Source organism: Balaenoptera physalus (assembly GCF_965194825.1).
Source record: "Balaenoptera physalus genome assembly, chromosome: 1".
Taxonomy (NCBI): Eukaryota; Metazoa; Chordata; class Mammalia; order Artiodactyla; family Balaenopteridae; genus Balaenoptera; species Balaenoptera physalus.
In genome coordinates this window covers 56,565,667-56,589,668 of record NC_138882.1, presented here as the reverse complement: position 1 = coordinate 56,589,668, position 24,002 = coordinate 56,565,667, and the positions used below count along the sequence as shown (strand labels likewise).

Below are 24,002 nucleotides of genomic sequence, written 5' to 3'. Positions count from 1 at the left end.
TCTGTATTATTATACTCTATTTTGCTTACTATTCTGAAAAACATACATTTTTAAATTTATCTTTCTTTGCATTTTTTATGTTTATGCTGGTTCTGGGCTTTTTCTTTTTTGGGGGGGGCTGTGTTGGATCTTCATTGCTGTGCGTGGGCTTTCTCTAGTTGTGGCGTGTGGGGGCTACTCTTCATTTCAGTGCACGGACTTCTCATTGTGGTGGCTTCTCTTATTGCAGAGCAAGGATCTAGGCATGCAGGCTTCAGTAGTTACAGGATGTGGGCTCTGTAGTTGCGGCTTGTGGGCTCTAGAGCGCAGGCTCAGTAGTTGTGGCTCACGGGCCTAGTTGCTCCGCAGCATGTAGGATCTTCCCGGACCAGGGATCGAACCCGTGTCCCCTGCATTGCCAGGCGGATTCTTAACCACTGCACCACCAGGGAAGTCCCTGGACTTTATCTTTTTTGACCCTAATTTTTAAAATAGTTTTGTGCTATTCCTCTTTCCAAAATCTATGTATGTTCTCTTAAAATTTTAACTCAGCAGGGAGTTCCCTTATAGAAACTGTTCTTTTTGATGTTTATCTCCTTTCTGCTTTATTGGGGCAATCTAGAATTACATTGATTTTCAAGGTTTATGCCCTTCCACCTCCAAAGGGCCATTTTCCCCTTGAGAGTCCTAGGCCTTGGAATCATTACTCCCTTTTGGAAATCTGTTTTACTCAAGCTGTAGTCCTTGATGTTACCATCAAGGCCTCGGCTATTGAAAAATTTAAATAGAGTTTCTTTCATTAAAGGAACTCTTTCATTCCATGTCACCATCTAGTTCTTTCTTATTAATAAGAATTAAAATAAATTATCATGACTCTGTTGTTTCCTGACCTTTTTGAGAGAGATTATCAGGAAGTCAGAAAAAGTATTTATCAGAAGTGCTGCTATTGCTATTAGCAGCACCAGCCTTCTGGCAGAGACATTCTCATCTGAAGTTCTGGCTCATCACTATATTTTTATTTTGTGTCAATTTTGGAAACTGCTTTTGGGATGTATCAAAACTATCCCTTGCCTGACCATGCCAACAGTACTTTATGCCTAGAAAATTTTCATTGCTATTTTATTTTCACTAAATGTTTTCCATTGTGGGTTTACTTCAGGTGTCAGATTTCAGTTGTGTTTGCTTCCTTTTGCACTTTGGTATTACTTCTATTTCATTTAACTTTATTTCTTTCAAGCAAGGTCTACCCGTCCTCAGACATAGTCTATGATTAGCTCCCCATCAAGTCTTTAAGATGATACTTGCTTTCCTATATTATGATTTTTGAACTTTGTTGCTGGCTATGTAGACATCTGAGACCATAGGTATTGGTATTAATAATATAAGGTTTATTGACAACTGTTTATGTGTGATTTTATAGATGTTATCTCATTTTTCTTCCCCAAAAGTATATGCAGATTATACTTTCATTATTGTCGTTTTACAGATAAGGACACTGAGGTGTAACGATGGTAGGCACCTTGCCAATGCCACATGGACAGTGAGTGTTAGAGGTGGGACATGAGACCAAGTCATTCTGGCTTAAGCACCTGTTCTCAGGATGCTGACACATGCTACCTATGACTTTTGGTTTGGTTATTTTTTCTTAAGTTCAACTGGTTATCTCTTCCACCATGCTTTTCTTTTTCCTTATCCAGACCCAATAAATTATCTGGGTATTTTTATGCTCCCCTTCCAAATAAATTTCAAGGTATGACTCCCTTGATAAAGTACGTAAACTACTGCCAAGAACTGGAAACGTGGGATTTACTATTTTCTGCCTCAGAAGGCAATCACAAGTTCTTTTAAAACAAATTCTTTCGACACCGTCTTTTGAAGCCAGATGTTCATTCTCTGTATGCTCTTTTCTTTTCCAAAGATACTATATGTTTAAATGAAAGAAGATATATTCATTTTCTATTCCTGCTGCAACAAGTGACCACAAGCTTATTGGCTGAAAACAACACATATTTATTAACTTATTGTCCTGTAGGTCAGAAGTATGACGTGGTTCTCGCTGAGCTAACATCAAGGTGTTGTTAGGGTTGCATATCTTTCTGGAGGTTCTACAGGAGAAACCACTTCTTTGCCTTTTCCAGCTTCTAAAGGCTGCCCACATTCTTTGGCTTGCTGCCCCCTTCCTTCCCTCAGCTTCAAAGCCAGAAGTGTAGCATTTCTCTGAGTCTACTTCCATTGCCACCTCTCTTTCTCTGACAACAGGTGGGAAAGGTTCTCTGCTTATAAAGACTCATGTAATTAGATTGGGCCCACTCAGATAATCCAGAATAGTCTCCCCATCTCGAAGTCTGTACTCTTAATCACCTCTGCAAAATCCATTTTGCCATGTAAAGTAATACAGTCCCAGGTTCCAGGGACTAGGACATGGACATCTTTGGGAGCATTATTCTGCCTACCATAGAAGATATTATGACATTAGACTTCACGTCCTTTAAATCTCCAGTTAGCTCTTTTATTTCAACCTCAAGTTCTTACAACAGATAAAACTTTCTAGAGAATAATTCCATTTTACTTCTAGTAGTAATACTCTTTCCCACATGCATTAGCAAAAGTGAGTTTTTTGGGTGTAATAATTCTTGTCAGTTTCTCCATATTTGAATTTCAAGAAAAAAATGTGTTCCCAGTTGATTATGTCTGAGTGATGATGATATCTAGCCTCCTTTGTGACATTCAGAAGAGAAACAGTAATCATCATGATGTCTTTTCTTCCTGGGGTCATTAGTAGGTGGTTGATTATAATGAGGGGAGTGAAGTGAAGGGGGGGATTATTGAAGGAAGAATCCTGGCTTTTCTTCTTGTGTCATGGAGAGGGTGATAGAGGTGGCATCAATTCAGAGAGAGACTATGGAGAAGTGGGTGTGGGGAAGAAGACTATGAGTTCAGTCAGAGACAAACTGAATATCCTCCAGTCCACATACCCCCTGGGGACGAATGATGTCATACTACCATTAATAATCAAATTACATGAGCTCAGTGTATAGCTATAAAATCTTATCCTCATACATTGTCTTCTTTCTCTAGTATTTCTGGGAGTCTTCGGAAGGGTGTGCCTTAAAAATTCATGCCCACTGGCTTCTGTGGTTCTACTGCTGTTTGCTGTTGAATACTGGCAATGGTATTTACCTTGTCTGCTGACACTCAGCATTTCCAGCTGATGCTTTGCCCTCACTGTTTCTCTAGGGAAAAGCTGGCCTTATTAGAGAACTGGCTTCTAATGCAACCCAAGGCTGTAAAACTCTCAAGTGTGAGAATGGTGCTGACATCCCTTAATTCTTTCCAGAAATGGAGAGAGTGTCCCTTCTCTTCAATTGGTACTTCATTTTGTTATTAGGCCATAAAGCATGGCTTATGCATCCTGGGTTGCACCAATTTTCTTACAAAAAGAGTTCTCTTTGTTTCTTCCTGAGGAACTTGAAATCCAGTCTATAAAATTAGGTAATGGACAAAATGCCATGGTGGTTCTTCCCTGTTCTTGCCTTTTTATCTTTCTGTGGACACTGTCACATACTGCCTCTGTGTTTAGCCAAAAATCAGACACTTCTTGCAAATATATCCATGGAAAAAATGTCCACAGATTCAGTAGTTGGACCACTATTTGAGATGCATTAAAACTCACTGTGTCCGAATTTTGTTTGTGCTCAGGTAGAACCACCCATAACATTGACATGTTGACTTCAAGATGTCTGTGGGTGATCCAGGGTAGAGAGAGGTATATATATCTACCTGAGAGTTTTCCAAATACTGATGGTGCTTCAAAGTTCGAGAGTGGAAAATTTCCCAACGGTGAACAAGGAGAGTGACAAAAGAATGGACTACAAACAGGACCCCAGGGAATAACTTTTAAGGATTAGAAGGGGAAAGAGAAACCCACAAAGGAGACTGAGAATCAGTGGTCACAAATGCAAGAAGAGAATCAGGAAAGAGCGTTGCAATAAAAACAGAGAAGCAGAGAACTTTAAGAAGCAGGAAGTAACTAACAATATAAAAATGAACCAAAGGATTCCAATAAGAAGGTGAATGAATTTTTTCCATTTTGGTGGGGAGGGACAACTAGGAGGTTACTAACAACTTCAACAAAAGCATTTTTGATAAAGTGGTTCTCATGAAAGCCAGGTTACAGTGGGATTAGTGGATATATGAAAAAAAGGGAAACAAATGTGAGATGAAGAAATTATCCTTTCAAGAAGTTTGAATTGGAAAGGAAGAGGGTACTAGCTATGGTTTTCTCAGAAACCTCATCTTGTAGGACAAGAGGAAAGGGAATAAAAATAGGTAAGGAAGTAAATGTTTTGAGTGTGTGTGTGTGTGTGTGTGTGTGTATGTGTGCATGTGTGTATGTATGGGGGGGAGTGATAGAGTTCATGATAAATGGCTTCAATTTTATCATCAAAGAAGGAGGCACGATTATCTAAGAGTCAGAGGAGATTGAGGTTGCTGGGAGAGAAGGGGCAAGAAAAGAATGTTAAAGATTTCAAATAATTCCTGAAGAGGAGATGACCATAATCAAATAAAAGCTTAGTCAAGTAGAACTAAAGATCCACGAGATCAGAAAATCCACCTGAGTAAAGGTGACAATGAGAATGGTGTGCAAGAGTCATTGGCAGTAAGGAAGCAAAACGTAAGACTGTGTTTTCAGTGGATGTTTCACATAAATGTTGAAATTTCCTCAGGTGACTCTAGGATCTAAGGTAAAGGGGAAGACTGTGAGTCAGACTGCGAAGCCCTTGATGTGTATGGAGCAACCAAGAGATGGGACAATGAAAGAAAGTAGAATGTATATGGTGACATAGTAGAGTGCCATGTGCCCAATAGCAGTAGGACTTTGACAGAGAAGAAAAAACTTAAGTTTTCAAAGTGGCACTAGGCAGCTGGGAGAATGCTAGTTGGTACTCTGGGGACCTGTAAGCCCCACGGTGTGAGCACCGTCCAAGGACTGGGGGAGTAGGTCAAAGGGGGTATTCACCCAGAGGAGGAAGCATAGTTGGCAAAGTGGATAGCAGATGGGGGTGGCAGAGGGAACCCTTCTGTGTATTTTGGGTCAAGAACCATGGTGTACAGTAAGGACAAGAAGGTTTAGATTTGACCAAACCCAAATATCCCAGATTTGGCACCGGTCATTTCTGTGATGGGAATTGGCTGAGGGTCCTTGGGAGCATCTGGTTTTGTTCTAATGGAGGCTGCCTTACCCCCTGTAGAGTGCAGTCAGGCTCTTCCTCTGGTGGGAGTTGGTCTGACTGTAGGAAGCAGGGCCCTGGGTCCCAATCTCAGGGCATACATGCATGCATCTTGTATGTCTTGTTTTTTAACATGTGAATTTTTGATGCTGATTCAACTTCCTTCAGACAGCTCAGGATCTTTTTCTTCTTTCTGGCCTGAATATTTCTATCAGTCTATAAAGGAGTTATTCAACTGACTATTAAGCTAGAGCACAAGAGCCATTATTTTTATATCCTTTCACTTTTACTTAGTCAGAAACTAAGCAAGAGTTGGGGCTTGCATGGACACTTAGATACTAGAGTGTGGCTAGGGGTCAGCGGTCAAGGGATCCCAACAGAAATCATCTGGGGGACAAAGGACTGTGGTGGGCTGGACACCAGGCAATGTTTAATCCCAAACCAGTAGGTCACAGTGATAAAATAGTGAGGCAGCTGTGCATTCTTCCAGGAGGCATGTCAGAAATAATAGACTCAAGCAATGGGCAGAACAACTTGATATGTCAGCCTCAAGGAAAGCTTGTTTTTGAGAAAATTTTTTATAAAGATCAAGGTGCAGCTTCACTTTGATCTGTCTGAGTCCTCAGGGAGAAGTTCATGGTGAGTATCTCAATCTAGAGTGTGGCGAGGATGAGTAAAGGGAGATCCTGGCAGAAATTAAGTAGATCAATGCAGTTCACCTCTCTTCATACATAGTTCTGGTCAGTTCATGGTCCCATGCTTTTTATGACATTTATGTATGTCGTTTCACCCTTCTTTGAATATTAAGTTCTTTTGGATGGATGACAAGTTTATCTCTTAATAAATCATTTCTGAAGCAAGATGTTAAGCTCTGAATTTTAGAATAATGGCCATTTTCTCCACCCTAGGTCTGAGCCAGGCTCTGGTCACATTAGTGGACAAGCTAAGACGTTTATCTTATTAGCTCTGATTAAATTCTGAAATGGTGTACATGTGTTATAATAGGCAAGGCAGTCTACATGCAAACTGGACACCCTGCTATCTACACTTTGCCCTTTTTTGGTTTATGGAATAATCTGGACAAAAATCTGTCTTCAACAAAATAAAACTTTCCTGTATCAATTCAATTAGTGACTGTTTCCAACTGTCTCTAGCTTTTAAAAATGTATTTTGTCCCTTATACTTGCCAACTTCTATCTATATCTCTATGGAGTGCAGGAATTAAAGTGACTGTACCCAGTTTGCCACAAATATGACATAAACACTCTCATCTGGAAGGGTAATTTATGGCTGGAGAGTGGAATGGGCAAGGAAGAAATGGGAGGTGAGTAGAACCAGCTAATGAGTTGGTGGTGGAAGAGGAGGCCTCTTGGAGGGTGGCTCAAGGGGAATTAGTGGAACTGCTGGGTTGAGGGAGGATAGAAGGATGATGGCCAAGACTGGTAAGTGGCAGACAGAGAAGCCAGGAACACACAGATAGCCCGAGTAAACCATGCCAGGAACAGGGGGATTTGGGGAAAGTGAGGGGGGAGAAAAGAGAGAAAACTGTCAAGTTACCAATTCCTAATTTTAATGGGAACTCTGGAATAGGAACAGAGGATGCAGATTTTCTTCCTTGGTACCCTGAGCTGTACATAGGCTATCACTGATCCTCTCTCCCCGTCTTTCTTTCTTTTATTTTCTATTTGTTTCTTTCTTCCCTTTTCTTTCTTCTCTCTCTCCTCCCATCCACCCTCCCTCTTCTCCTTCTATCTGACCAATTAAACCACCTCCATGTTGAAGAGTTACTTGATGTCATCATAACTCCAAACCATCAATTTATCAATGCAGGAAATTGTAATTATTTTTAATAAAGGAGAAAAGGAAAGGGAATGTGACTAATGTCCAGGGAAAACCAGGCGACAGTTCAAAAAACACTCCAGGAAATTATCAGAAGGAATATCCCTCTGATCACATCTGACACCACTTCATGAAATTTGGATGATTTATTGGGGATGAGAATTACTTTTCCAAGATATTATAAGTCAATAAGAAAGAATATTTTAAAATCCCCATTCTCTCAAGCATTATTGGTTCTAAAGCAAAATCTTTTTGTGTTTCTTTACTTTTATTCCCCTTTTTGGTTCTGTGCCAAAGAACATAAACACAGTCTCCTTTGCGATCTCTATTTCTTGAGTACTCCTTGCCAGTATATCCTACATGTGGATTAAATAGATGGCATCAACAGTGTAGTTGGGAGGCAAAGTGAACAGAAGAAGAAGGGTCATGCTCTTCTAGCCTGAGCTTCTGGGTTGAGAGATTTCAGTGTCTGCAGCTTGTCTACCAGAATAGCAAGAATAAACCGTGAATCTATAAAGGAAATTACAACTGTGTTGAGAGAGCTGTCTGCACAGTTGAAGCTGTGATAGGATCATTCCTATCTTTGGAGTGGCATTCCCATGGCCACTATAGGAAGCATCCAGTGAATCCAAGGGGCCACTGGGTTCTGGTTTAGTTGTTCTTTCTTAAAATAGCTCTTCATTGAGTATGATGAAGCTCTGTTTGTCCATAGTAAAGTTTTAAGTTTCACTGATGCCAGGAAGATGAAGGTCTTTGACTATATATGAGCTTAAAAAAAGATCAAATGCTTGTTTCCCTTTTTTATGGGCCATGGAGCATGTGTTTTTAATAGACCTTTAAGTCTGTAAATAAATTCAAACATAATATTACCTAGTGCTTTGAAAGCCACCAATAGAGATACTTGGTGAGTATCATAAGGTGGTCAGAGTAGGGGTAGAGAGTCTATGGATTAAGGGTCTATGGATTAAGAAAGAGAAATATATATAAAATTAACATTCTTTGCAGTAGCTTGTGATATCCTCTCCTACCTATAACTCATCTCTTTTTTTCCTGTTTTACTTTATATTTTCTGGCCACTATTTACCTTTAGAAATATGCCTGAAGCAAGCATATGCTGAAATAGAGATTCAATCTGTGTTCTTATCATAATAATGATCATGCAGTGTGATGGAAAGAACCAGGGACTGAGAGTTGAAAGGCCTTCTTCACCGTGGGCTGGGGTGGGGGTAATTCTCAGGGCATAGAGTTAAGGGTATTACTGGATTTATCTTGAAGAAATAATCTGGGTGTAGAGTGGAGAATTGAGTATGATGCAAATACTGACTATCCATATAAATATTACGGTGCTAAAAAGGTAGGATACTATTTATCTTGGAATAAATATCCTAAATGTATATTAGTGCATTTTTGAGAGCTTCATAACACCTGGTCTTGCCCTCTCTGCTCCTCTCCTCTAAAAAGCAATGCTGGTTGGGAGAGTCAGAGTCTGATTAGGTCTGGCTCTACTGTTCTCTATGGACTGATCCTTTGGTGTGACATTTCCTCCTCTTACGTGCTCTCCAGGGCGTACATGAGTGTGAAGGAGCTGAAAGAGGCACTGCAGCTCAACAGCACTCACTTCCTCAATGTCTACTTTGCCAGCTCAGTGCGGGAAGACCTTGCAGGTGCTGCCACCTGGCCTTGGGACAAGGAAGCCATCAGTCACCTGGGTAAGTAAAGTGAATACCAACTATATAGTAGGAAAAATGAGGAGATTGGAAGGGAGTCCATGAAAGTGCATTTGGGGAAAAAACGGAGAGAAAAATAAATTTACTTAATGAATTAGCTGCTTTGGTCTGAGAATAGCTTTTGGGAGAATCTCTCAAAATGTTTCAGTGCAGACAGGTAAGATGTATTAGAGCAAACAGTGGCAAAATCTCAGAATGTCCTAGACCGAATCTATAATCTAGACGCTAATAAATTGCTGACGTGGAATAAGATCCATTTTCTGTCTTGGAGAGCCTCAAGGGGGAAACTAGCAAGAAGGTGGCTAGACTGTGAAACCTGCTTTGCAGTAAACACTGAGCCAGAAGATTGCTGGGCTTCTTGCATGGATTGGAATCCTGAGGAGATTCTGGGAAATTCAAACAGGTGGGGAGCTTGCCTGCTTACCTAGGAAAAAGGTGACACCTTAATACTGAGTGGAACTACTGCATGCTTAAGAAAGTTAATTCCTTTTATTACAATATCTTATCATTATTATAAAAGAAATACTGACCAATCAATAGAATCATGAAATCAGTTTGTGTGGATGAAGAGTAATTATTCAATATAATTTGTATATACTTTCAAAGAGTCTTGAGTAGGATTCTACCAAAACTTACTTTAAAACTGAATTACCATAATTGAGAGGAATTTTTCATGTTGGAAAGAGAATGCTTGAAGGAGACCAGAAACCATTTTATGAGTGATTTAAAAGAGATTATGCAAAATTAATCTTCTTAGTAGTCAAATACGAAGCAGAGAGAAATAAACTGAGTAAACATCACATAATACTGTATATGTCAAACCCATGTATGATGGGGTCATTGTGAAGTGGAGTCCAGAATATTGAAATGATAATCAAATAAAATATGAGCAAGTGTCCAAAGGATTGGGGAAGGAAAATGATGAGCAGTAGGTTAGCAATAGGTGAAAAAATGTTGTGGCTGTTCAAGAGGAAACCAGAACATAAAAATCCTTGTAGTGACTCAGGTCAACATCCAGAAGGGGTATATATCTCAAGCAAAGGAGGAGACAATGAAAAGTTAAACCTGTGGTGATCCAAACTGAATGCTTTGTTAGTATGCTGGATTTCATTGGCTCTATAGTATCTGATACAGTTTTAAGGCTCTGCAGTCCTTTTATCACTAAATTTTGTATTTTCAGTTCTCAGTATATTAGAAGTCAGAAATTTGTGAGATGAGTGGAGCTTTCCAGGTGAAAGCTAATGTGAGTCATTCTAGTCTTCAAAGTAGCAACAAGTGAGCTAGAAGGTTATATTCCAATAATTCATTTAGCAGTGAGTTTGAGTATCTTGAATTATCCTCATGAAAAACAATACTAGCAGAGGAGCATGTAACACTGTAAGAAATTACCTCCAAATTGGTTCATACCTGATTCACCAAAGGTTACCTTTTTGGTATATATGACAGCTAGGTTTACCCAGCAACTGTTTCTATGAATCCTAGGTCTATCATTGGATACTAAATCTACTTGTTCAAAAAACCTAAAAAAATGATCTTCCTGGCCATTATGGAGACAAATCTTGGCCTCTTGATAAGAATTATTGGACTGGGAGCAGAGCCCTAAATATTTTTCTAACTTTGTTGGCACTAGGCCATTGACAAGATTCATTTAACTATAAAAGTGGATAAAATACAAAAAAAAAAAATTAACTATTTGAAGACATCAGACATCAGCCAAGACAACGAGGATTTGAGGGACCCAATCCCAGTGAGAAGAAAAATACATTGAAGTGAGCTCTACATACAACTCAGATTTTTTCTCCTTTAGGGAAATTGCCAAAATCTCAGTGAAAGTAATAGAGGCAGAGCAGAGAGAAGCAGCCTAAAGCTTGCTTCTCGCTACTGAGGAGACAAAAATTAAAGGTCAGGCCTTCTAAGGCATCCAGACTTGAGGGACCAAGCTTCCAGAGAGATAGAAATCATGAAAAAAATGAGCCTGATAGTCTGCTCATAATTTGAAGATATTTTCTAATTACTAAACTATGCATGCTGAGGGCCAGTGGCCATAAAACAAGTATAAAATAACTGCTAACAGATTAAAAAACTGAACAGTGATTTCAGGAATCTCATGGAGGGGACAATAAAATGAAGTTGAGGTCCTATCAAGGAGGGGCTTTGAGATACCCTTTGTGTGAGGGAAAATATAAATCGCCTAGCTTACACAAAGCCTAAAATTCAGCCTGAAACACTCTTAAATCCCTGTTTGGGGGAAGGTCATCTGCCTATATTTAACTGCCTAACAAAAGAAAATTAAATATGTTCTGGAGGAAGACAATATCATCAAAAGCCTCTACAAGTTTTCATGCACAGTGGCCAGAAATCAGTAAAAAAAAAAAAAAAAAAATTACCAGTTATGCCAGAGATAGGACCAAATGATGGTAAACTAAACTAAACAAAGAAACAAATAATCACTAAATAAATGCAGACCCACAGATTATCCAGATATTGGAGTTATTGAATATTGGCTTAAGATAATTGTGATTAATATGCTCAAAAATAGATAAAAAGGTGAAGAGTATCTTCAGAAAACTAGAATCTATATTAATGAATAAAATGGAAATTTTAGGACAAAAATACAGTAACTGAAATTAAGAAATTAATAGATTGGTTTATGATCAGAAGAAAGGTTTAATGCACTAGAAAACTGTAGAAAACATACATATTGAAGCTCAGAGAGAAAAATTGATGGAAAAATATAGAAAACAACTTGGGACATTTGAGATCTGATGAAAAATTCCTAACGTAAATTGGAGTTCTAGAAGAAGAGGAGAAAGATATTGGGGCAGAAATAATATCAAAGAGATAGCTGCTGAGAATTTTTCAGGGTGACAAAAAATATTAAACCACAGATTCAAAATGTTTTACAAACCCCAAGAGGGATAAATAGAAAGAAAATCACAACTAGATTCATTATAGCAAAAGTGCTGAAAAACCTCAGAAGTAGCCAGAGAAAAAAGTTACGTTACTTTAAAAGGAGCAACAATAAGATTGACAGGCTGACCTTTCAACAGAAACTATGGAAGTCAGAAGACAACAGATTGATATTGTTTTAAAAATGCTAAAAGAGAATTATTGCCACTTTATAATACTATGTTCAACAAAAATCTTTTAAAATGAAGACAAATTAAACATATTTTCAGATAAAAACTGAGGTAATTTAAAACCAGCAGTAAAATAAATACTGAAGAAAGCTATCCAAACAGAAAGAAAATGACTCCAATAGGAAACAGAGACATGCAAAAAGAAATGAATCACACTAGAAAGGATAAAAATATTAAAAGTAATAACAATGTCTTTTTGGCTTAAAATATATGTAGAGTTAAAATATGATGACAATGGCACGAAAGACAAGAAGTAAATAAAATTATATAATTTAAGGCCCCTTCTACACCAGTATCTGGAAAAAATACTGATTTATTAATTTTAGATAGCTTATACACACCTTATATTATACAAGAATTAACTCAAAATAGATCATAGACTTAAATATAAAAAGTAAAACTATATAACTTTAAAAAGAAAAAATAAGAGAAAATCTTCAGGGCAAGACTAGGTGAAGAGTGCTTATATATGACACCCAAAGCATAGTCCATAAAAATGAAAACTGATAAATTGGACTTAATCAAAATTAAAACGTTTTCTCTGAGAAACACTCTGTTAAGATGAACAAGGAAATGGCAGTCTTAGAGAAAGTATTTGCAAACCACACATCTCGCAAAGGATTTATATCTAGAATATATTAAGAACTTTCAAAACAAGAGTAAAACAAACAAGCAAATATTCCAGTTAGAAAACGGACAAAAACACAGACATTTTACCAAAGAGAATATACAGATGGAAAATAAGCACATGAAAAGATATTCAATATCATTAACCATTAGGGAAAAGCAAATTAAAGCCACAATGAGGTATCACTATACTTATTAGTAGAGCTTAAAAAAATAGTAACAATACTAAATGCTGATGAGGATGCAGAGAAACTGGATATTGCATATATTGCTGATGGGAAAGTAAAATGGCACAGCCACTCTGGAGAACACTTTGGCAGTTTCTTATAAAATTAAACATACAGGGCTTCCCTGGTGGCACAGTGGTTGAGAATCTGCCTGCCAATGCAGGGGACACGGGTTCGAGCCCTGGTCTGGGAAGATCCCACATGCCGTGGAGCAACTGGGCCCGTGAGCCACAATTACTGAGCCTGCGCGTCTGGAACCTGTGCTCTGCAACAAGAGAGGCAGCGATAGTGAGAGGCCCGCGCACCGCGATGAAGAGCGGCCCCCGCTTGCCACAACTAGAGAAAGCCCTCGCACAGAAACGAAGACCCAACACAGCCATAAATAAATAAATTTAAAAAAAAAATGGGGCAAGCAACACAGAATAGGGTAAATTAAAAAAAAAAAAAATTAAACATACACTTACCGTATGACCCAGCAATTGGACTGTTGGACATTTATCCCAGAGAAATGAAAACATGTCCACTCTAAACCCAGCTTTATTTGTAATAGCTCCAAACTGGAAATGATAAAGTGTTCTTCAGTGCTAACTGCTTAAGCAAACTGTGATACATCTGCACAATGGAATATCACACAGCAATAAAAAGAAACAAAGTATTAATACATGCAACAACTTAGGTGGATGTCAAGGGTATTATACAGAGTGAAAAAAAATCTCACAAGTTGCACACTTATGATTTAGTGTAGTATTCTCAAAATTTTATGTGGTATTCTCAAAATTAAAAAAAAAAAAAACTAACAGAGATAGAGAACAAATTAGCAGTTCCTAGGAGTTAGGAATGGGGTGAGGGGTGTGGGAGAGAGGGGTATGTGTGTGGAGTGACTTAAAGGATACTAGAGGAGAAATCTTAATGGTAGTTATACAAAGGTATACATACATGTGATAAAATTGCATAGAACTACACACAAACACACACTTGCACGTGCACACATACACACACATTCACAAGCCTGCATGCGAAAACTGGTGAAATCTAAATAAGGTCTGTGGCTTCTTTGCATGAGTAGAACACTTCACATATAGCAGGTGCTCCTTGAATGCTCACTGATTGAAGGGATAACTGAACAAGTGAGTGAAGCTATTAAATTTTAATAGTTTCAAGAAATGTTTGAATTATCTCATGAGTCACTGACTCATAATGAATTACAAAAGAAGCTAGGGATATTTATATTTTATTCTTAAACCTTTTAGAAATAACTAGTTCCCCTACAACAAGTTTCTTAATGTGCATTTAAGAAGTAGAAGGCTAGCTGAAAATCTGACTCAATATGAAACTTCTCATGTTATTATTTATTTTTTCTTGTTCAGTCATAACTGTGATTGAACAAAGGAATCATATTGACCTAAATCGGGTGTAGAGTAGTACAGACAGCTGGCATAATATGATAGAGGAAGACATTTAGGATTTTCTAAACAGAGTCTTTTCAGGACTCAAGATAAGATTATCTGTGTCAACATTCAAGACCCTGTATTTTGAGGGTCAGCTGAGTGACCTGGCAGATAAGTATGCTAGTTTTAAGACTGAATCCAATTTCTGACTACAAATGGCTTAAGTCACTATGAGGAAAGACCAAGGTAATCTGTGGTCCATCAACACCGTTTCTGGCCTTTAGCATGATTTTGTACTTTTAATGTTGTGGTAATGCAGGGCAGAATTTTTTATAAGTAAAGTAAATGAATAAATGAGATCCCCTTGAGCTCAGTGGTTTGAATATCTTTAACCTTAGTATACAGCACTTAAACTGAAAACATATCTTCAAAGGCAGAAGACTTAAATTAGTGGTAAACCAGACCTTTTATAAACCGTTAATATCAAAGTCATAATTATTTATTCATTCATTCAAAGAAAAACTGTTGAATCTATTTCATGGCAATATCAGAGATAGAATAATTAAAAGGAGTCCACCGTAAAGGTTTGCACAGCACAACTGGGATACAGACATGCAAATACACACTTATAATAGTACACGATGCTGCCACACAGGAGGTCAAGTAGGAACATGATGAGAAAGTGCCTGATTGTGCTGAAAACATCAGGGAAGAAGGGAAGAGTTCCCAGAGGGGCTGAGGCTTGAGGGGAGAGTTGAAAGATGAGCAGGAGTTTGCTTGGCAGACAATGAGAGGGCATTCCATAGTGAAAGAAATGGTAAATGCCAAGGTTTAGACTGTTAAAAACCTAGACTTGCTTAGAAGTGGAATGTCCTTGGAATGGCTAGAGCAGAGCTCTTCAAACTTATTTTTGCTCTCTTGTACCTCCTAAAAGACTTTTGAAAAACTCTGTACCCCTTCATCAATTTTAAAAGTAACACCTAAAAATTTAACCATAAGTTTAAATTATAGCAAAGAATATAATTTCTGGCATATTATTTTAAATTATTGATATTTAAAAATACATTTTAAATCTACTCTTCTAAATGTATCTTTGGTAACATAATAATTTGATAATCACCATCATTCATTAAAAAAATTCATGGTCATGTACTTTTTTAACATTGAGAAATTATTCATTGCTCCTTTTTTTGCTTTGAATTTGTGTTTCCATTTCATCGCTCCTATAGAACTTTATACTAATGTAACATATAAATATACTTTTTTCAAAGTCTTTAGTTAGTCACCTATTTCTCTGCTAAAAACATATTTTGAATAAAAACAAACATTTTGTGATATTTTTAATTAAAGTTTTTATTTTGAGATCATTGAATATTCACATATAGTTGTAAGAAATAGTACAAAGAGATTCCACATACGCTTTACCCATTTTCCTCTGGTGGTAGTACCTTGCAAACCTGTAATACAATATCACAAGCAGGATATTAACATTGATATTGATCATAAGTTATAACATGTTAAAAATTTGTTCTCAATTGAGTTAGCTTTTGAAATGATTCCTTGTCCAAAATTGATCAAAACAATATTTTAAAATGTTGATTAATGAATAGTAAATAAAGTGGAAAATACATATTTAATGAGCCAAGAGTGGCTTTTCTCTCCCAGATTAGTTCTTGTGTCAGTGGATGAAGAGTAATTATTGGTATAATAAGACAGGATTTAGCATCATTTATATTGCTTTTTTTTTCTTTTATAGCTCTAAGTACTGAGAAACTTTGTTCACATAAATAAGTAGATGGGGAAAAAAAGAGTTCTGTTTGACTGAGTGGATGATGGTGCCAAGGTAGAAAATATAGAAAAAGCAGGAGCAAAGGGGGAGGCAGTTTGGTTTCGGAGGTGTTGAATTTGGGATCTCTACAAATTTGACCATGAAAGGCACTTCCACAAAAGCAGAAGGAGGAGCAGGATTCAGGCGTGTACCAGACAACAAAGGAGAGAGGGGTTTGAGCAAGTCCCTTGTGGCCCACAAATATGAGTGCTTCAGAGAGATGAAATAAGTACAAGGGCATCTTGGCCAGGTTAGAGAGGACAGTCGGTCTCTCTCTGGCACAGAAGTTAGGCACTTCAGAGTGTTCTGGACCAACCATCTTCCTTAATTGTTCTAGGGAATGTCTGTACTGCCAAGGAACATTCAGAGATCCTGATCAGATCATAAGCAACATGCCCCAATGCATGGGACCCAAGAATCTTGTGGGAGGGAACTTGAACCTGGCTCACAATGGGGCTTTAGACATATGGGATCTTCCAAGGAGTCCAGATAATGTGACCCTCGGAGGAAAAAAATGTCTTAGAGTGATAGAGTGGGCTATGGCTTCCGAAAGATAGGAAGAAATGTATCTTGAGCAAGTCACCTCACATATAAAATGGGAATAACAAGCATGAGGAAGACTACCCGGCACATAGTAGGGTTTCAATAAATATTAGCTCCATTAGTAGTAGTAGCAGCAGCAGCAATAGAAGTTCCAAATACCATGGCTGCTGTTGCTAGTTGGGCCCTTAGCTTCCCACCTACTTCATCTCCATCCTAGAGATTTTCAGTGCCCTAGAAAGATGTTGGCTTTCTAGGGGGGGGGGAAGTGTTTTTAGGTGTCCAATTGCTTTCAGTGGTAAAGCAGCTTATAAGAAACAAAGGGAGGCTCCTTATAAGTCACAGAAGGAAAGAATAAATGATTGTTGGCAGTTTGGGGGAGATGGGTAGTGCCTGATGAGGGTCTGTGGGTGTCATGGGGCCAGATGGACTGGAGAACAGCTACCACAGGGGTGACGCAGATGTGGCAGGCATCTGGCAGAAAGCAAAGCAATAGCTGCATGAGGGGATAAGGGGAAGACAAAAGCAGCAGACATGAGCTCTGAGGGGAGATATCCTTCCCTCAACTAGAACTTTTATAGGGGATCTCCCCAACCCCAAACAAAGCTTAACTTCCTCCTAACCAAACAGTTGACATTGAGATTAGGGTGTTACATCAATTGTGACACATTCATGCACAATGTGGGTGAGAAATAGACATTGATTTGGCAAGTGGGAAGTCTCTGGTTATCTCAGCCTAATTGTTTCTGTGGAGTATGGGTGCAGGAGCCAGCGTGGGAGAGGTAGAAGAATCCACAGGAGGTAAAGGGAAGCACACTCTGGTACAACAAATCACTGAATGGTTGGGCTAGAGCAAAGCAATTTTGTTCCTCTCCACTCTGTCCCCTCTTCACTATGCCAGAGTGGAGTGATTCTTTCCCAAGACAAGGAATAAACAGGACATGTAAACTGGAGCACACCATGTCCATATGAGGACTTAGAGCGTCATTAATGAGACAGGCTACAGGACATGAACAGGATGAGGACTGTTCCTTGGAATTACCCACTGGCTGCTACTGTAGATTATTTGTCAGAAGATAATATTCAGCAAATGGGGTAATTTTAGGTGCCTTGGGGTTTCAAACATAGTGAACACTCTTGGATATTGAAACTTTGGAAAAAATTATCCTAGGGTATGAACTAAATGCCCTGAAATTGGGGTGTCCCAAAGATAGGTTTATACGTTTATAAGTAGGTGGAATAAATAATCACCTTTGTGTGTGATGCCTTGAAAGATCTCCTTTCTTAAAATATGTCCTAGTAATCATTGAATCTTTAGTGCCTAGAACAGTACCTGACACTGAATAGATGCTCAATAAATGCTGCATTGATAAATCAATTGTAGAAAATATCATACCCATTCATACTCTGTAGTATGAGGTTGTGGGTGTTTGAAGCACCGCCCTCATCCAGAAACAAGGAAAGGAGTACATCATAAGTCTCCAAGGCCTCAGTGATAACATCTTCAGTTTTCGTTAATCAAATGACTTTTCTCCCATGGTATGGTATGAGAGGGGTTAGAAAGCCCGGAGTGAGGGAGGCATCCATGTGGTACTGGGAGTATCTAATGAGGAGGATGTGCCACATGGCCTTGTCTTCATAGTGGTCCAGCCGGAACGCCAGTTCTTCTCCAGATTGCAGGTTCTTCTTCCATAGCTTGAGCAGGGCTAGTGGTGTTCACCTGTCCCCGATGCCAGGCCCAGGGCGGGGCTCCACCCCTGCCCCACCCCCAACCCTGTGGGAGGATGGGCCACATGCAGTTCTGAGTCCCCAGGGGCCACAGCCGAGGAGAGTGAGGTGGCTGAGCCCTGGGTAGCTGAGGACACATTGAAAGAACAATGGCAATAGAAAATCAATACAACATGAAAACAGGAATCTGCTTCCTGAATGGATTGGAAAATCAGGGACTAGTAGAAGGCTAGCAGACCACACAAAACCACTCCTCCATTCTTTGTTGCTGTGTGGCTGACAGGGTCTTGGTGCTCCAGCCGGGTGTCAGGCTTGAGCCTCTGAGGTGGGAGAGCTGAGTTCAGGACATTGAACCACCAGAGACCTCCCAGCCCCATGTTATATCAATCAGCGAGAGGTCTCCCAGAGATCTCCGTCTCAATGCTAAAACCCAGCTCCACTCAACGACCAGCAAGCTCCAGTGCTGGACACTCCATGCCAAACAACTAGCAAGACAGGAATACAACCCCACCCATTAGCACAGAGGCTGCCTAAAATCATATTAAGTTCACAGACACCCCGAAACACACCACTGGATGCAGTTCTACACCAAAAAGACAAGATCCAGCCTCATCCACCAGAACACAGGCACCAGTCCCCTCCACCAGGAAGCTTACACAACCCAGTGAACCAACCTTACTCACTGCGGGCAGACACCAAAAACAATGGGAACTACAAACATGCAGCCTGAGAAAAGGAGACCCCAAATGCAGTAAGTTAAGCAAAATGAGAAGATAGAGAAATACATAGCAGATGAAGGCGCAAAGTAAAAACCCACCAGACCAAACAAATGAAGAAGAAATAGGCAGTCTACCTGAAAAAGAATTCAGAGTAATGATAGTAAAGATGATCCAAAATCTTGGAAATGGAATGGAGAAAATACAAGAAACATTTAAGAAGGACCTGGAAGGACTAAAGAGCAAGCAAACAATGATGAACAGCACAATAAATGAAATTAAAAATTCACTAGAAGAAATCAATAGCATAAAAACTGAGGCAGAAGAATGGATAAGTGACCTGAAAGATAAAATAGTGGAAATAACTACCACAGAGCAGAATAAAGAAAAAAAGAATGAAAAGAATTGAGAACAGTCTCAGAGACTTCTGAGAAAACATTAAACAAAGCAACATTTGAATTATAGGTGTCCCAGAAGAAGAGAAAAAGAAAGGGACTGGAAAATATTTGAAGAGATTATAGTTGAAAACTTCCTTAATATGGGAAAGGAAATAGTCAATCAAGTCCAGGAAGCACAGAGAGTCCCATACAGGATTAATTCAAGGAGAAACACGCCAAGACACATATTAATCAAACTATCAAAAATTAAATACAAAGAAAAAATATTGAAAGCAGCAAGGGAAAGCAACAAATAGCATACAAGGGAATCCCCATAAGTTTAACAGCTGATCTTTCAGCAGAAAATCTGCAAGCCAGACGGGAATGGCAGGACATATTTAAAGTGATGAAAGGGAAAAACCTACAACAAAGATTACTCTACTCAGCAAGGAACTCATTCAGATTCAACAGAGAAATTAAAACCTTTACAGACAAGCAAAAGCTAAGAGAATTGAGCACCATCAAACCAGCTTTACAACAAATGCTAAAGGAAATTCTCTATGCAGGAAACACAAGAAAAGGAAAAGACCTACAATAACAAGCCCAAAACAGTTAAGAAAATGGTAATAGGAACATACATAGCGATAACTGCCTTAAATGTAAATGGATTAAATGCTCCCACCAAAAGACACAGACTGGCTGAATGGATACAAAAACATGACCTCTATATATGCTGTCTACAAGAGACCCACTTCAGACCTAGGGACACATACAGACTGAAAGTGAGGGGATGGAAAAAGATATTCCATGCAAATGGAAGTCAAAAGAAAGATGGAGTGCCAATTATAATATCACAAAATAGACTTTAAAATAAAGACTATTCCAAGAGACACAGAAGGACACTACATAATGATCAATCTTGGATTCATCAAGGGATCAATCCAAGAAGAAGATACAACAATTGTAAATATTTATGCACCCAACATAGGAGCACCTCAATACATAAGGCAAATGCTAACAGCCATAAAAGGAAATAGACAGTAAAACAATCATAGTGGGGGAGTTAACACTCCACTTTCACCAATGGACAGATCATCCAAAATGAAAATAAATAAGGAAACACAAGCTTTAAATGATACATTAAACAAGATGGACTTAATTGATATTTATAGGACATTCCATCCAAAAACAACAGAATACACTTTCTTCTCAAGTGCTCATGGAACATTCTCCAGGATAGATCATATCTTGGGTCACAAATCAAGCCTTGGTAAATTTAAGAAAATTGAAATCGTATCAAGTATCTTTTCCGACCACAACGCTATGAGACTAGATATCAATTACCGAAAAAATCTGTAAAAAATACAAATACATGGAGGCTAAACAATACACTACTAAATAACAAAGGGATCATTGAAGAAATCAAAGAGGAAATCAAAAAATACCTAGAAACAAATGACAATGGAAAAACGACAACCCAAAACCTATGCGATGCAGCAAAAGCATTTCTAAGAGGGGAGTTGAGAGCAATACAATCCTACCTCAAGAAATAAGAAAAATCTCAGATAAACAACCTAACCTTACCCCTAAAGCAATTAGAGAAAGAAGAACAAAAAACCCCACAAAGTTTGCAGAAGAAGAGAAATCATAATGATCAGATCAGAAATAAATGAAAAAGAAATGAAGGAAACAAGAGCAAAGATCAATAAAACAAAGAGCTGGTTCTTTGAGAAGATAAACAAAATTGATAAACCATTAGCCAGACTCATCAAAAAAAAAAAAAGAGACAAGACTCAAATCAATAGAATTAGAAATGAAAAAGGAGAAGTAACAGCTGACCCTGCAGAAATACAAAGAATAATGAGGGATTACTGCAAGCAATTATATGCCAATAAAATGGACAACCTGGAAGAAATGGGCAAATTCTTAGAAAAGCACAACCTTCCAAGACTGAAGCAGGAAGAAATAGAAGATCTAAAGGGACCAATCACAAGCGCTGAAATTGAGACAGTGATTAAAAATCTTCCAACAAACAAAAGCCCAGGACCAGATGTATTCACAGACGAATTCTATCAAACATTTAGAGAAGAGCTAACACCTATCCTTCTCACACTCTTCCAAACTATAGCAGAGGGAGGAACACTCCCCAACTCATTCTACGAGGCCACCATCAACCTGATACAAAAACCAGACAAAGCTGTCACAAAGAAAGAAAACTACAGGCCAATATCGCTGATGAACATAGATGCAAAAATCCTCAACAAAATACTAGCGAACAGAATCCAACAACACATTAAAAGGATCATACACCATGATCAAATGCGGTTTATCCCAGGAATGCAAGGATTCTTCAATATACACAAATCAATCAATGTGATACACCATATTAACAAATTGAAGGAGAAAACCATATGATCATCTCAATAGATGCAGAAAAAGCTTTTGACAAAATTCAACACTCATTTATGATAAAATGCCTCCAGAAAGTAGGCATAGAGGGAACTTACCTCAACATAATAAAGGCCATATATGACAAACCCACAGCCAACATCATTCTCAATGGTGAAAAACTGAAACCATTTCCACTAAGATCAGGAACAAGGCAAGGTTGCCCACTCTCACCACTATTATTCAACACAGTTTTGGAAGTGTTAGCCACAGCAATCAGAGAAGAAAAAGAAATAATAGGAATCCAAATCGCAAAAGAAGAAATAAAATTGTCACTGTTTGCAGATGACACGATACTATACATAGAGAATCCTAAAGATGCTACCAGAAAAATACTAGAGCTAATCAATGAATTGGGTAAAATAGCAGGAGACAAAAGTAATGCAGAGAAATCTCTTGCATTCCTGTACACTAATGATGAAAAATCTGAAAGGGAAATTAAGGAAACACTCCCATTTACCATTGCAACAAAAAGAATAAAATACCTAGGAATAAACGTAACTAAGGAGACAAAATACCTGTATGCAGAAAACTATAAGACACTGATGCAAGAAAGTAAAGATGATACAAATAGATGGAGAGATATACCATGTTCTTGGATTGGAAGAATCAACATTGTGAAAATGACTATAATATCCAAAGTGATCTACAGATTCAGTGCAATCCCTATCAATCTACCAATGGCATTTTTCATAGAACAAGAACAAAAAATTTCACCATTTGTATGGAAACACAAAAGACCCTGAATAGCCAAAGCAATCTTGAGAAAGAAAAACAGAGCTGGAGGAATCAAGCTCTCTGACGTCAGACTCTACTACAAAGCTACAGTAATCAAGACAGTATGGTACTGGCACAAAAACAGAAATATAGATCAATGGAACAGGATAGAAAGCCCAGAGATAAACCCAAGCACATATGGTCACCTTATCTTTGATAAAGGAGGCAAGAATTTACAATGGGGAAAAGACAGCCTCTTCAATAAGTGGTGCTGGGAAAACTGCACAGCTACATGTAAAAGAATGAAATTAGAACACCTCCTAACACCATACACAGAAATAAACTCAAATTGGATTAAAGACCTAAATGTAAGGCCAGAGACTATAAAACTCTTAGAGGAAAATATAGGCAGAACACTCTATGATTTAAATCACAGCAAGATCCTTTTTGGCCCACCTCCTAGAGAAATGGAAATAAAAACAAAAATAAACAAATGGGACCTAATGAAACTTAAAAGCTTTTGCATAGCAAAGTTAACCATAAACAAGATGAAAAGACAACCCTCAGAATGGGAGAAAATGTTTGCAAATGAAAGAATTGACAAAGGATTAATCTCCAAAATATACAAGCAGCTCATGCAGCTCAATATCAAAAAATTAAACAACCCAATCCAAAAATGGGCAGAAGACCTAAATAGACATTTCTCCACAGAAGATATACAGATTGCCAACAAACACTTGAAAGGATGCTCAACATTACTAATCATTAGAGAAATGCAGATCAAAACTACAATGAGGTATCACCTCACACCAGTCAGAATGACCATCATCAAAAAAATCTACAAACTATAAATGCTGGAGAGGGTGTGGAGAAAAGGGAACCCTCTTGCACTGTTGGTGGGAATGTAAATTGATACAGCCACTATGGAGAACAGTATGGAGGTTCCTTAAAAAGCTAAATAAAGAACTACCCTGTGACCCAGCAATCCCATTACTGGGCATATACCCTGAGAAAACCATAATTCAGAAAGAGTCATGTACCACAATGTTCATTGCAGCTCTATTTACAATAGCCAGAACATGGAAGCAACCTAAATGTCCACTGACAGATGAATGGATAAGGAAGATGTGGTACATAAATGCAGCACAATTTTACTCAGCCATAAAAGAAAATGAAATTGAGTTATTTGTAGTGAGGTGGATGGACCTTGAGTCTGTCATACAGAGTGAAGTAAGTCAGAAAGAAAAAAACAAATACCGTATGCTAACACATATATATGGAATCTAAAAAAAAAAAAAGGTTCTGAAGAACCTAAGGGCAGGACAGGAATAAAGACACAGATGCAGAGAATGGACTTGAGGACATGGGCAAGGGGAAGTGTAAGCTGGGACGAAGTGAGAGAGTGGCATGGATTTATATACACTACCAAATGTGAAATATATAGCTTGTGGGAAGCAGCCACACCGCAGGGAGATCAGCTCCGTGTTTTG

The 24,002-nt window shown here is 38.4% G+C and overlaps 1 protein-coding gene across 8 annotated transcripts in view; it reads left to right on the top strand.

Moving 5' to 3' along the window:
* PAPPA2 (pappalysin 2) overlaps window positions 1-24,002 on the top strand; it is a 431,292-nt gene that overhangs the window by 223,715 nt on the left and 183,575 nt on the right. For all 8 annotated transcript variants that reach the window (XM_082437017.1, XM_082437016.1, XM_082437015.1 and 5 more), the window contains one exon: window positions 8,613-8,758. In XM_082437017.1, coding sequence (XP_082293143.1) covers window positions 8,613-8,758 — 146 coding nt within the window. The remainder of the gene's footprint in view (window positions 1-8,612; window positions 8,759-24,002) is intronic.